General features: G+C 36.0%; 1 protein-coding gene across 7 annotated transcripts in view; it reads left to right on the top strand.

The window, feature by feature from the left end:
* The window catches only part of SENP6 (SUMO specific peptidase 6), a 73,568-nt gene that overhangs the window by 25,469 nt on the left and 33,337 nt on the right, over positions 1-14,762 (top strand). For 4 of the 7 annotated variants that reach the window (XM_033512953.1, XM_015621666.3, XM_033512951.1 and 1 more), the window contains 3 exons: positions 235-377; positions 5,865-5,966; positions 11,255-11,275. In XM_033512953.1, the coding sequence (XP_033368844.1) occupies positions 235-377; positions 5,865-5,966; positions 11,255-11,275 (266 nt within the window). The remainder of the gene's footprint in view (positions 1-234; positions 378-5,864; positions 5,967-11,254; positions 11,276-14,762) is intronic. The other 3 variants (XM_033512954.1, XM_033512952.1, XM_015621668.3) reach the window with 1 other exon arrangement.

Genomic DNA, 14,762 nt, shown 5'->3' with positions numbered 1-14,762 from the left:
TTTAGACAATTATCATAAATTCTGTACTACATGTAAAATATATATTGTACTTTGCTTAGTGAGAAATCATAGTATGGGTGTAAACAATGTATATTTTCCATGAAATTTGGTATAAAGGTAGTTTGAAAATGAAGTCGAAATAATATTTATATTCATCTTTTGCATTAATTTTCTCCTTCCAACTTCTACCCAATTATATAATTGTTTTAATATATGTGAATTCTGTTGTGACAGTCAATTCGTTGTCGACCTGGAGCTCTCGGCACCAGCAGCGATGCCATAAAAGCATATACAAGGCGAGGCAAAGCTGGAGGTTTCAAACTTTTAAAAGGGAACGCAATCGGCCTCAACATGATGGGAAATAGCAAGAAACTGAGGTAATGCATTGAATTTGTGTGTCCTTGCTTTGATCATTGATACAAATCAATACAAGATAAACAGAACTTCTAGTCCATTTACGTTGTGTGCTGTGCATTTTAATAAGCTGAACTGTACTGTGCTTCTGTGTAAAAGGGGAAACCTAGATTTTTAGGGTCTTTCCTACCCAACATGGGTACCTTACCTATGTTGTCTGCGTGTGTTATTGTTCCCTCTATACAGTGAGAGTAGGCAGGAAAATATTTTTTACATCCCCATGCAGATTTTCTTCTTGACGTGACTGTGAAAGGCCAAGGTTAAGTCAGGGTGTGTTTTCTGGTTTTCTTACTGCAAGACATAACTTGATTTTGGAATCACAGACCTTTTGTTAAAGGATTCAGCAAATACCCATACTTGTATGGGATAGGTTGAGATTGTCATTTGTGTTTAGAGATGACAGGAACAGTTTTTAAGCATTCATTGTTGTACTTGCTTGTTACTAATGTCCCTAGTTTGTAAGAGACTGATTTCTTTATGTAGTGCATAATAAAAAGTGATATAGTCACCTGACTTTCTCAGGGAGTGTTTCATACTGTTAAAGTGCACTCAGTCTGGTAACCTTTGCGGGAAGGAAGAGTTTGTAAGATACCCACCTATAGATGGGCCAGTCCTCAACTATTCAATGTATATGTAGCTACATGAGGGATGTCCTTGTCTTCATTTGTGGTGGTTTATCACCATCTGGAAGCTAAACTCCAAATGACCCTTCTTGCCCCCTCCAGTAGGAGAGGGACATGGGAAGAGACTATGGGTTAAGATAACCACTTACTGAAAGCAAACAGCAGTGGAGTAAGAAATGCACAGTGACAGCAGCAATATTAATAACAAAAGCATACAAAAATAAAGGAAGGTGCTTTATGCACAAAAGGTGTTTACCACTTCGAGTTAGTTCTGTGTGGCCAGTGGGAGAAAGACAAGACGGTAGGCACTCCCCACACCTGGCTCTTCCCATTCCCAAGCCCGAGCCAATGGAAAACAATGACTGACAAAACCCTGAAAGTGACATCATCTATGTTGTGCTGCTCCACTGCACCAGGCTTGTGTTCATGCTCAGCTCAGAGGCTCAGTTCTGCTCCTGCTTTGGGCCACTCCGCTGGGCTCAGTTCCACACACCTCCACCACTTCTTCAGAGCCACATCCCAAAGCCTTGTTCACTGCTTTTCAGAGCCACATCCTGCAGTCACATCTTGGAGCAGTGGGAAAGTGGTGAGTGGCAGCAGCTGAGGATGGGGTCTGCAGGGCTGATCCCAGCAGCTCAGTCCTGATGAAGAGAGGGAGACAAAAATGGCACACTTCTGGGAATATGGTCTTTATTCTTCCCCCTGACACCATGACCCCCAGCCATGATTTGACAAGTGAAGAATAGCAATGTAGCTGTGCTTGCAAGCTCTAGCTCCCTGCTGCAGTCAGGACATGGCTTTTGTATGCTGTAAGCACTATTAGTTAGTGGGACCATCTTACCATAGTCATTTGAAAAAATAAATCCTTGAAGTTCATTGTAATACATATTCTTTCCTGCTGTTCTGGTCTTTGAGCCTGATGTCTTGTGATAAACTACTGGACAAAATTTGTTAAAGACAAAGGCTTTTATTATAGTTTATTTTTACATTTATACAAATTAGTATGGTCCTTCATTTTCCTTGATTTAACTGTGCAAATAATGTTTCATCTTTAGATTTTATTTTAATTTTTTTTGTATAAACAACAGATTTATAAGATAATACCCAGTTTTCGTCTTCAAATTCACTAGTTCTTACAGAATCATCCTGGTCATTTCCATTCTTTAAGATTCTGTTCTTGAACATAGACATAAAGGCAAAAGTAACAATTACAGATCTGTCAGGGCTCCTTTACTCTTTACTATTGAAGAAACCTGTGTATCTACATTACTCTTGTTCTTTGTTCTTTGTTTTGAGTACACCTTTAAAAGAAGTTTCCTCTTCTTCTCTGGTAGCTCTGGACTTTTTCTTTGTGTGGCTGTGGAATTTATAGTGAAATCCAACCTTACCATGTAATTTTTTTCTGTTAAAGCAGTCATACCTGACTGTACATTGTAGGTTTTTATTAAGTTCCAGAAGGGTATGCAGGTTGTGTTTTAAGGTAAATAGTTACTGAGGTTTTTTTTTAGATGGTCTAAGCATGTACTTCAGACATTCCGTTACTTGGATTGGAACCCTCTTCTATTGACAAATAATGCAATGTAAACCTAGGATCTAGTAGGATTTACAAAATTCAACTACAAAAGTAAAATCTCTTGCATGTAAATCGGCACCCACCTTTTATCTAGTACTGGGCTGCATACTGAATTTAAATGAAGAATATAAGCATCCACCCTCTTCTTAATACACTATCATTAATGAAGGACTTTGTTAGGAGTAATGGATGTGTATAGGCTACTGTGACTGCTTCTCACATTTTGGTCACTGTATTTTGTTGTTATGCTCCAAGTGATTATCTTGATTTAATGACTTCATTGGGATATTGTTGTACCTTTCATAATGTGTGTCAGTAAAAGTTTGTGATCTAGTCACTTAGTGGTGATTGCTGGTTTGTTCACTTTGATATGCAGAATGGAAGGGGCTTAATGTTGCTCTTTCAATATTTAGGCTCTTCATCTAGAGAAGATTCTGAAAGTTGATCATGCAGTTAAGATGCTGTATTAAATACAAGATGATCAGATACTTGATATTCTTCTTCTTTTCATGGTGATTTTTATCACAATGTTGGAATCCTTTTTTGACATGTTATCTGCAGAATAGGGACAAAAAATTCCAGATCAATGGGGCTTGACTCAAATGAGTTATTCTGGTAGAACAGTCCCTAAAATTCAGAGAGTAAGAGATAGAAAGAAGGGATATGCAAGGACAGTGAGAAGAAATATTTGCTGTACTTGTCAGAGAAATTTAAACCAAGCAAAAGTTCATGATCTGTTACCTGGTTAAGAAAATCCAGTATCAAACTCTTAACCTAATTAGTTTTGGTTGTATTTTTTAATCATGAGGTCTTTAAATAGCTTTATCTTTGCTAGCTTTCAGTAACTTTTATTAAGGCCCTTCTAGATTTTCTTTTCTGTTAAAAATGTTATTTGATGAACAGCAGAATTAATGTCTGTAGTGTTTTTGAAATGTTGTTCATTTACTTCTAGTTCCATCCATTTGCCCCGTGCAAGATTTTTTTTGTTTTGTCTCTTGAATATGTGGTGTTAACAATTTCCTAGGATCAGCTGATAGCACGTGATAGTAAAACTTCGTGTTCGTCAGAGCCTGGGCTTCAAATCGTTCTGTGGTTTCTGAGCTAACATTAATGAAACATTTAGTGTTAAAATACTGTGAGTTCTTTTTAGAACATTTTTTCTTTCAAGGAACTTTCTGACCATTACAGGCAGCACCCTGCTTTTAGTGTGTTATACTAGTGTTCAAGAAATTGTGCTGAAACTTGCAAACTCAGATTTCACTTCTGATGTGCCTGTTTTGCAACTCACTAGGACTTCGATTGTATTTTCCAGTGTTTCTGTCTGTGTTGGGTAAGTTCCAATCAGAGAACAAGCTTATAGAGCAGATTGTATTTTACAGCTGTCCTAGTTGGAAACATGTCTGACGCCATATGAACCATTTAAGTGTGCCATCTAGAACAGTCTGCTTTGACTCAAATCTGATCCCTGAGCAGTCTGCGATACTCCATTCCAGCATCTACTAGAGTTTTCACTACATGAGTGTGAGGCAAAAAGCAAAAGTGCTGCTTAACAGGTTTTTTTCCCTGCTGTAGGGGCACAAGGCAAAGTTTCACAATCATGATAATTTGGCAAAGGTCAGATCCAACAAACATGATGGTAAAACAGGAGATACATAGGTTTTCTTGCTTATTTGAAGTCCTTAGGTCTAAAGCATTTGAGAAGGCATTCCTGCACTCTGCTTCTGGTTTTTTTTCTAGTATCTTTTTCAAAGACATGAAATGCGAAGCCAAAGAGGATTAGACACATTCTAAAGTATTTAGGGCAAGTAGCTGTCAGCTTTTTATTTCTGAGGTGGCAAATTAGACAGAAGGTTGACTCTAGATAGGTCTGGATGATGACTGACCAGCTGAAATTGCATAGCCTTGACTATGAAGCCTGTGAAATGAGTGTGTTTACTGTCAGGAGGTTGGTGTTTGCTGGTTGGTTGGTGTTTGTTAATTTTCATGATGTTGGACTATTTACTTGGATGGGTTATGATGTTTTTAAATTTTGTATTGTAGAAAAGAGAATTTAACCTCTTGGGTTTGTTAAGTTTGTTCTCTTAACATTTGCGGTTATGTTCGCGGCAGTCAGAAATGCTCTGAAAGCTTCTAATCTTGGCTTATGTAAGGCTACCAAAAGGGTTTGTAGTGCTAAACTGAAAATTAAAAAGCAGTTTTTAACTAACAGTTTACTTGTTTTTTTCATCTGAGGAAATGTAAAGGAGGGATTATGAATTGCTTGTCAGCTTTCTTTGAACTGTGGTACTTGGGGGTTTCTTTTCATTGTGCATAGCAACAAGAAGGACAAATGGCATGATAATATTTCTGAGAAATATTGTTAGTACGAATGCTTTTTCGCATAATTTTCTCTAGTGTAATTAATTAAAACAATTTGAAAAGCACAATTTAAGCACTGTGTTTCCATAATTTGAAAGAGTTTGCGTCATCAACATGCTGTCTGTTAAAAGTTGTGTGATTTTTGAACATTTCAAGCATAGTATTGTGTGTCCTGTCACAGCAGCATGCAGGATAATTCTCAGGGTTTAATGATCTCTGAAGGAGCACTGTCTTATTGATCTAGTTAGCATAGAGGGTAATGGTAAAAAATCTTCTCTCTGTAATTACTGGTTTTACATAATAATGAGATAAAAGTCAAAAGGTAACAAATTAAGAGACCCTAGAAATGCTAAGATGTATTGGTGAATAAGAGTCCTGTTGAGATATGAGTACCTGAGAATCCTTCCTTTATTCTTTTTGAAATGTGTTGATTTTTTTCAGTTACAGGTCATCTTGTATCCATAAATTTGCTGTGTTTACTTTTTTTTATGAGGGATATACCTGAATTCAGTGTGTTCACATTTTGCCCCTTAAGTCATATTAAAGAAGTTAATATTGTGCCTTAATAAAATGAGAGATGAAGGTATAAAATTAGTTATAAATGGTTACAAGTTCTTAAAAAAGGCAATGTCTTTTTGCAGTACAGGGTTGAGTAAATAAATCTTTACCTTCCTGGAAAAAAAAATTGTGTGTATTCTTATATGTCCATTTTATTATAAAGCTGAATGGTTTTATGCCTGTAAAAGCATCCTAACAACGTGTATTATTGCTTCAGAAATACTTTAATACTTGGTGTTGTGTGGCTGGTTTTGTCAAATTAGGATGCCACATGTTTTACCTAAGACTGTACAAACACACCAGAGTCTTTTCTTAAACATTTTTCTGTATGTTTGCAGTGAAAATGCTCAGAATATATCAGGTCCTGTGACTGTGGTACATGGCAGACGTTTTCACCACGCACACGCACAGACAGCTGTAGTAAAAACAGCAGCCCAAAGGTAAGACTAATTACATTTGTTTCTCCAGATGTTTCAATTGTAAAAAGTCCTCACTGGTTTTGTATGTCATATATGTTTCCTTATGCTATGAAGTGTTTTAAGAAAATGTAAGTAATCACATGAGTGCATTCTTGATTATGAAAGCTTTGACCTTAATTGCTAAAGTTTCATAAAACCATTTAGGAATTATTATCAGAATACTAGAATTTAGTAATTTTCAAGAACACTGGCAGGTAGTAGGGAGGGCATATTTTGAGAAAATGCCTTGACATAGACAAACATAGTTTGCAGTAGAAGTCCACTTAACTGACAACGTGATCAGCAAATACAAAGTCACAGCAAGTCCAGCTTGTGTAAGATCCATGTAAACATTAAACCATAGATCTGAATATTGTATATAGTCTGTAAATATAGTGTAAAACATATAAATTGGAACAACTAACAGAAGCAAAGCTTTGTATCTATGTAAATGATTTTTAGAAGGGATGACTGGAAACAAGGGCATCTTATGGAACTATGCTGAATTGAACTTCATTGGTTTGAGACTTAAAATCCTGTAAAACCTCTGTAAATTGCGGGGTTGATTCTAGGTATTTTTTACAGCCAGTATGTTTCACAAACATGAGATAGCAACTGTTTTAAGGAATTTTATTTCAAAGTTTATCCATTCAGAGCTCTTTTTGTTTGTGAATTCTGTGTATTTCCACCATTCCTCATGAGTGCTTTATCCTGTTGGCATTTTATAGCTTCCTTCTTCTGCTGCCTTTTTTCTTCTCTGTTTTTTAGTATAGATTTTTTAGGGTGGTGGGATTTGTATACAGGCATTGTAATTTTTTTGGTTTTCATCCTGCTTCCCTCAGTTGGATTTGCGGACTTCAGAAAAAGAAAGCTCACATACTAATGTGAATGCATGATGTGATCCAAACATGTATTAATCTGTCATTGAATAAATAGAATAGATAGAAAAAGGAATTTTGCAGTTACAAAATAACAGTTTGGGCTGGAAGAGACTTGAAAGGACATCTAGTCCAAGCCCTCTGCCATAAGCAGGGATATTATCTTCAACTGTGTGAGCTTTCTCAGAGTCCCATCCCACCTGACCATGAATGTTTGCAGGGGTGGGGCAGCTACCAGGTCTCTGGTCAGCGTGTTTCAGTGTTTCACCACCTCATTGTAAAGCACTTCTTTCTTCTATCTAGTCTGAATCTACCCTCTTTTAGTGTTAAACCATTACCCCTTGTCCTATTGCAACAGGCCCTGCTAAGCTGTTTGTCCCCATCTATCTTTTAGGCCCCCTTCAAGTACTGAAGTACTGTAAGGTCTCCCCAGAGCCTTCATTTCTCCAGGCTGAACAGCCCTACTCATGCAGCCTTTCCTCACAGGAGAGCTCCTGTCTTATCCTGTCCTTGAGGACTTAGGTTGTTGCCTCTTTGTGTTTCCAGCAGTGCTATAGTCTGTAAATGGTATATAGGTATATGTATGGTATGTAGGAGGGACATTTCCTTCCCCTTAGTAATAGCAGATGCAGTGTCTCTCTTTTCAGTTATTTACATTTCTTGCCATCAGTGTGAGGCTGATGACTAAAAAGGATTGACAGTTTTTACCATGCATTAAGCTGAAAGATGGGGTTTATGTTATCACTGTGGTTTAGGCTGAATCAGCTGTGCTTTCTTTTGCATGACGACCCTTTTAGAATATTTTTGTTCAATGTCCTATTTAGGAAAATGTGGGGCATCTCTAAGCATTCATGCTCTTGCCTTTCTGGTGGGTTTTGTTTGTTTGTGTGTGTGCTTGCTTTTGTTTATTTGTGGGGGTCTTTTGGGGTGTTGTTTGTTTGTGGGGTTTCTTGTAATTCTGAAATTTTGATATGCAGTGCTAATGAAAATGATTTAAGCAAAATCATGCAAGACTGCTCTGAACGTTGATTTGATAATACTCATCTACTTGATTTGAGCTTTGTTGTGAAATGATTCTTCAAACAGCCAGTCAAAATGGATTCATCTTACCAAGTTCAGTGCCATAGGTTTCTTAAACCTGCTCCAGAAATCCTTAATCTTGAGGGGATATTAGATTTGCCTACTTGCCTTTCTTGCCTGTGGGATTTACTTCTTTATAAGCCTACAATTGTAATGTGAAGAAAAAAAAGGCAGTGACTTGGCATGTGTGATATGCAGAAAGAAAACTAATGCATAACATAGGCAGGCTGCATATTGTGTGAAGTAATTGGATAGTAGTCATCTTGAGTGTTCTAAATATGTTTTCTTTTAGGATTGTTATTGTAGTTCATTTATATTAGCAACAGACAATTAACTCTAATGCTAGGAATATTTTTGGAGTTTTAAAGGCAGGAAATAGTCATAACAATCCCAAGCAGTGCTTTGTTACTGGAGGATATCAGAACCAGCATGATCTAATTGACTGAGGGTGAGCTTTACATAGGAACTTCGCAAATGGTGTTTAATTCCAGTAGCTTCTGACTCAACTAATTGCTTTTTAAAAGCTTCTAAATCTGTTTTGGAGTTAGAGGATTGAAAATTAATAAAATGCGGCTTCCTGACAGACTTTTTTTTTAATAAATAAAAAAGAGAGGTTTCAGGGCTATTTGATGTTGAAAACATAGGTTTCTGAGTGAGAAGGCAATAGTCAGAAAAAAGCCAGCTAAAATAGGACTATTTAAAACTGAGCATAATGTGAAATTCCAGACCCTATAAAGTTGGTAATATAATATATTTTGGTCATATATTTTTTACTTGTGTAGGAATTTTTGGTGTCCTTTTTTGACTAGTCTTTACTGACATTAGGCAGTAGTTGAGTTTAAAAGTAAATGCTGGCAGTGATTCCTCAAAAAGGACTATTTGCAGAAAATGTGAGTGGCAAACCTATATATATCAAGACAGAAGAGCTGATACCATGGAAATTGAACTCTAAATTGATTTGTTTTGTTTTCCTATGCTAATTTGCAGGAGACACAAAGTTATGTTCTGTTAATTTTTTGCATTTGTAGATCATTTTATGGTGTGGTGATCAGTAACAACATGGGGAAAATAATTTGATCTAACCTAATACATTGTACTTAAATCATGGTAGGTTCTTGAAAGGATAACTAAAAATAAAAACATTATTAAATGAGCAATTTTAGTCTCTGGCACTGACGTAACAGATTCTGTTACTTACACTGAGTTCTTTGGGTGGGGATGGTGTCACATGGAGCAAGCCGATTATGAACTCAGTTACAGTCTCTATCAAGTTTAATTTGTGTATGATTTGTACCGCATTTCTTATCTCCTGCAATTTTTTTGCTCATGCATGTTAATTTAAAGTCTGAGTATCTGTTGCACTCATTTGTAAAATGTAAGTTTCTAGCACCACAAAACTTGGTATTTCATAATAATATTATGATAAATATTCATGGGGGTTTTTTTCAGTGGAATCTGGGGATTAAATTAAAATTTGTTCATTTCTGATAACGACAGATTTTCAGATATAGCTTGGCCTAGTGTTGTAGTTGGTTCACACTATTTTGCTTCATTTAATGGATGCACAGTTCTGTCTTATGCTATTGACTGACTGTTCTTCCAGATTTGGCATTGAAACAGCATGTATGTACCGCATGTTTAACAAATCTTATGCATGAGCTGCATGAAGCAGTTGGTAGGGACAGTAATCAATCTAGAATTCTCACCTCTTAATCTTCCTGAGGTATAAAAATGAGAATTCCTTTAAATGCATTAGATTGGTGAAGAATTTTAAACCAAACAAATAAGGCATCTAATGTAATGACAATGCATAATATCAGGCATTCTGGAAATTTTTTTCCTGCCTTTAAGTTACCTTAGCATTAGGTATGTGTCCCTTAACAGGCTCTTTGAAGTACTTGTAAACAGTTAATTCAAGTTACATATTAACTGTGCCAAGGATGCAAAGATACCGGATATGGCTCCATCCAGACATGGTTTGGATCTGACTGGATTGATAAACTGTGATGTGACCTGCACAAAAGCAGCATTTATTGCTAGTAAAGGCTAGATCCACCTAGGAGCAATTCTCCTCCACCTTCACACAGCACTGGCTCATTACCTCCCGCCCCAGTTTTAAGTTGCCACAGTCACATTCAATTTTGAAGTCCTTTTACTCTCTTACTAGAGCACTGTGGAGTACCAGAGTACTTTCATACTGCATTCTGTAGGATTATCAGGACTATATTCTTATCTGCTTTGCTTCCACTCCTGCTGTTTTCTGAGTAACAAGAGAATTAGTTTGTTCTGTTCTTGTGAGGGCACTGTTTGTGAAAAGGAGGATGAGTTTTTATTACTGTATATCATTACTCTGTTTAGTTTGGCTGAAGTAAAACAGGAAACAATTTGAATTTGTTCTGTTTTAGAATACAGTTAATGTAATGTATGTCTGAAGTTTGTTAGGCTTTTGATATTTGGGAGGAACACTCACATAGGTTAAAAGCTTACAGCATTCCATATTGTAAATTTTGAAATGACAGAAGACATGTAGATGCTATTTTCAAGTTGTCTGTGTGCTAAGCTTAGTTAGATTTATTTTTATATCAGTTTTGGTATACAAAGGACCAGAATTGTGAGCATCAGCTACATTCATTTCTATGTTAACTCGTCTTAATGGAGATACTTGTAAAACCTAGACCCTAGTTCCTAGGTTCTTTTGGGAGATTACTTTTTGCCTAAACCTCAGAAGGAGGTTTTCATTTATCCTTATTCTCTAGCCTTTCCATGTGCTTTCTTAAGTATTTAAGGACTGCTGCTGAAATTTGTTTCTCAATTTAAACACATATTTTTTAATAGTTGGAAATAAGTCCTTATATAATATTTTTCTCATTTGCGTGACAGTCAGGGATTGTTTTAGTGGTTGACCTCTGTCTTAGAAGTCTTTTCCAACCTTCATGGTCCTGTGATTGGAAATCAGGCTTGATAATAAGTCATATATTAGAATTCTTCTTACTGGCTTCTGCATTGCAAGTGAATTGAGATTCACCAGGTTAAGTTCAGAGTTAATCAAATTTTACTAATTGAAAAATAATCAAGTAAATGTACTATTTAGACCACTGACTGTTGCTGTCTGTGAAGTAGTGTTTGTGCATTTCTAATTACTTTGACAATAATGTGGTGAAAAAATTATAGTTGCTTGTTTGAAATCTAGACTGGTGAGTGAAAGACAATGAAACAGTTACAATTTATATTTAATAACTTTTGCATTTAGTGATGTGCAACACATGTGGGGCTTTACATCTTATGTGTTTTTTTCTTTTTTCATATTTTAAGCAATCTGGACCGAAAGGAAAGGTAAGCTTACTGTTGATCAAATGAGCATGGCAATAAGCATTATGAAAATTAACTGATTGAGTGCTGTATTAATGCTAGTTAAAGAATATTCAATCTAGTCAATCATATCTGCTCATGTGTGGTAGAGTTTGATTGTTTTTAGTTCTGTTTTTAAGGTTAATTTACTCGCTTTTATTGAAAAAGGACCTTTACATCCATCTCTAAGTAATGCTGTGTTACTGTGAATTTTGGATAATTTTCCACCAGAAATTTATTTATATATCCAATGCAAAATTGCGTAAATATTCTCTGGATTTTAAGAATTCAGTGCTAATTCTTTTTGTAGAGCAGTGAACTTTTTATAATAGAAAGGTTCTGAAGCACCTTAGTAAAATTATTCTGATGCTCTTAGTAGGCTGTTTAACAGCTTTCACTCTATCATCTCAGCTTGGTTTGAATAACATTAAAGGTTTTTATTGTATTATTGTGTATATTTTGTTCATGAAGTGCATATGTTAAAGCTGTTAATAGAGAATGTATAGCAAAACCTGGTACACTGGGTTTTTATTGTTCATTTCAGGCTAATTTCTCACTTGTTTTGCATCTGGTTTACTGCTGTTAATATTTTGTTAGCACTATGAAATAGTATACATTTATTTTCCTTCATATATAGCATAAATTTATATAGTAGTGGAAATGTTTTCTTCGTAGTAATGAACTCATTGAGTTTTTGTAAATATCCTGTCTGTGTAGGTGACATTTAGCAGTATGAGCTTGATACCAGGTTGAATTGTTTAAAAGTATATATGATGTTTAACTAATAATGACATAAATAGCACAGTTCTTCGTGAATTCAGGATTTTCTAGATTTATTTCAAATTCAGAAAATCAAGCCTTTCTGTTCTACTGCCTTTTGTTACTTCTTAAAAGAACTATCAAATAGATGCTCATCAGCGAGTTAGTGTCACTGTATGGCATAGAAGAAAAGGTTTGAGTTCCATGCTGGTGTGATCTTAATTTTCTCACAGGGACACCTGCTGCTTCTTCATCCAGTACTACTGGATATGTTCCTTTTTCTTTGCCTGCTTTTTGTTGTTGTCCTAGCAGGGGAAGATGATGTAGGCAGGAGCTGCTAAATTTAGCTTTAATCATTTACTGTCATGATAAGTGCAGCAGCAGCAGCTCCTGACTTTCTGGTCTAAAGGGGGTTGCTGACCTGTGTTCTGAAAACCCTATTCCCTGTGCTGCTGCTTCTCTTCTCAGCCTTTGGTTTTACTCTGCTTCTGCTCTAACACATGCTGAAGGTAAATCTCACCTCAGCAGCTTTGTGCTTCAATCTTATTGTGCTTTACTCTCTTTTTGTGTAATGATGTAGAAACCAACAGCCTGCGTGCAGTGGTACATCTCCAAATCAGTGCATGCAGAAGTAGAGGAAAGGCTGAATAAGGCAGCCTGTCAAAGACCCAGGCTGTCCATTAAACACAGCTCTTGTGTAAGCCTGCACCTCAACAAAATTAGGACTTGGTGCAGCCTTTTTGATGTGGTTTGTACCAAATTCCCAGATCCAGATGTTTCTTTGTGTTTGTTTTCTGGCATAGCCAGAAATTGTGGGCCTGCCTCTTCCCCTCATTTCCCCCTTCCCTCCCCCACTTTTCTGTTTTTTGTTTTCCTAGAGATGAAATTTTAAGTGAAAACGTCACTTTATCTAGAGACTTTTATAAAAGTCTGTCTACCAGGCCAGTGTGAAGATACTAAAAATCCAATTCCATCAACAAGAGAATATAGCAGTAATAATGAATGTTTCCTGAAAATACGAAATCAGTGACAGCATTTTGTCTGGGCAAAACATGCTTACTCAAGAATATTGTAGCATTTAGCAGGTAAAATATGTCAAAAGATCATTATGCTTTCCAGGAAGTCCAGACTGCCTCAGTGTTTCAATCCTGTGTGTTGCAGAAAAAGCTTGATCTTCCTTGCTCCTGTAATTAATGTTTTGCTGTTTGATGCTTTACTACTTCCTGAGATTGCTTTTTATCAAATACATGTCTACTTCCCTTGTACCTAAAGATAGTAAAAGTGCTTATAATAGAGATAGACGAGATGCCTAAAATTGTTTCACCTCTGAGGGTTGTTTTTTTTTTTAACTGTTAGACACAGTATATAGCTAATCTTGCATCTTGATCAGCTCAGCTGTTTGATCCCTCAATTATTCCTGTTGAAATGGAAGATTTAGCTTTGGCCAGGGTTTAACAGCAAGAAGACATTTGTTTTGAAGTGCTGTATGTTTTTAAATCTGTTCTAAGATTTTTTTTCTTTTCCAAAAAGTCCTTTTAAAGGTGAATACAGTGTTTGATTTAAAAAACAACCAGTTTGCTTTCTCTTTCCGCACTCACAATTAAATGGCTCAGTGTATTAAGTATTTTACTGGAGAAGGTATTAGTGGATCTGCAGCTGTTCAGGCAGCAACAAACATTGTGCTCAGAAGGGCAATTTTGTTTCCTAGTCTGTAAAAACTTCATGGTGTTGTGCTCTCCCTTTCTCTTTGTGGGTTTTTCAGGAAAGGAAAGTCTTAGAAGGTGCCTAAAGTTGCTGCCATCTTGTGGAAGGGCTGTCACTGTCTCCAAGAAAGCATTTTTTTACATTTTTTTTTAAGCTGAAATCTAAAATTAAATACTCTTTAAATTTGTCTTCACTTTTCTTTCTAATTCAAAGCAACTTCAAGCCTGACATTTAATTGCTAACCACACTAAAGTGTGTTGGGAAGCCTCAGTTCTCTTGGAGCTGGTTTTTGTGACTTGGGTTTGGGTGTTACTGGTTCATTATGAGTGTATGAGTTCTGTATTGTGGGAGGAGAAAGATACACATTTTCTTGCTACTGCTTCTGTACACTTGCAAGTGTTTGGCTGTTTAAGAGCTATAAAGATGAGTCTGTGATGCTAACATAAAATTCAGATGGGATAGATAATGCTAGTGCATTCTGACACGTTGTAAAAGGATTATTTAGCTTTATATGATAGATAATGAATTTGTCATCTTAATTAGATAAATATATTTTGCATATTAAAAGGGTAATACTAGTACTCTAGTGCTTTAGTACTCTAAATCGGCCATATCGTTTGCTTTGTTTGCTTTCAATTAAATGACCAATAGTTTCAATATTGTTTCTTTTAAATATCATTTGTGTTATATATTTTAGACATCTTACAGCAGATAATTTTTCTAGAAGTAATTATGTTCAAAATGAGACTTATTGTTGTGAAATACTAGTGAAAGATAATTGTGACACAACTTACTTGCACCCTTACTGCAGTGTTTGTGTTTTTCAAGCCTAAAATGGTGTTAGTTTCTTTACCCTTTAAAATGTCATGAGCATTGGTTTTGACACTACAGCTTCTCATAATAATGAGTTTGAGCTTTGCCTTTTATTTTCACTAATTCTGCTTAAAGTAATTCCACGTGATTTGAATTTTTAAGGAAAACTATCTAAAAAATCATGTGTTTAATTTAT

Source organism: Parus major, chromosome 3 (genome assembly GCF_001522545.3).
Source record: "Parus major isolate Abel chromosome 3, Parus_major1.1, whole genome shotgun sequence".
NCBI classification, from domain to species: domain Eukaryota; kingdom Metazoa; phylum Chordata; class Aves; order Passeriformes; family Paridae; genus Parus; species Parus major.
Note: the sequence above shows the minus strand (reverse complement) of the source record. Positions and strands in the feature narration are given on the sequence as shown.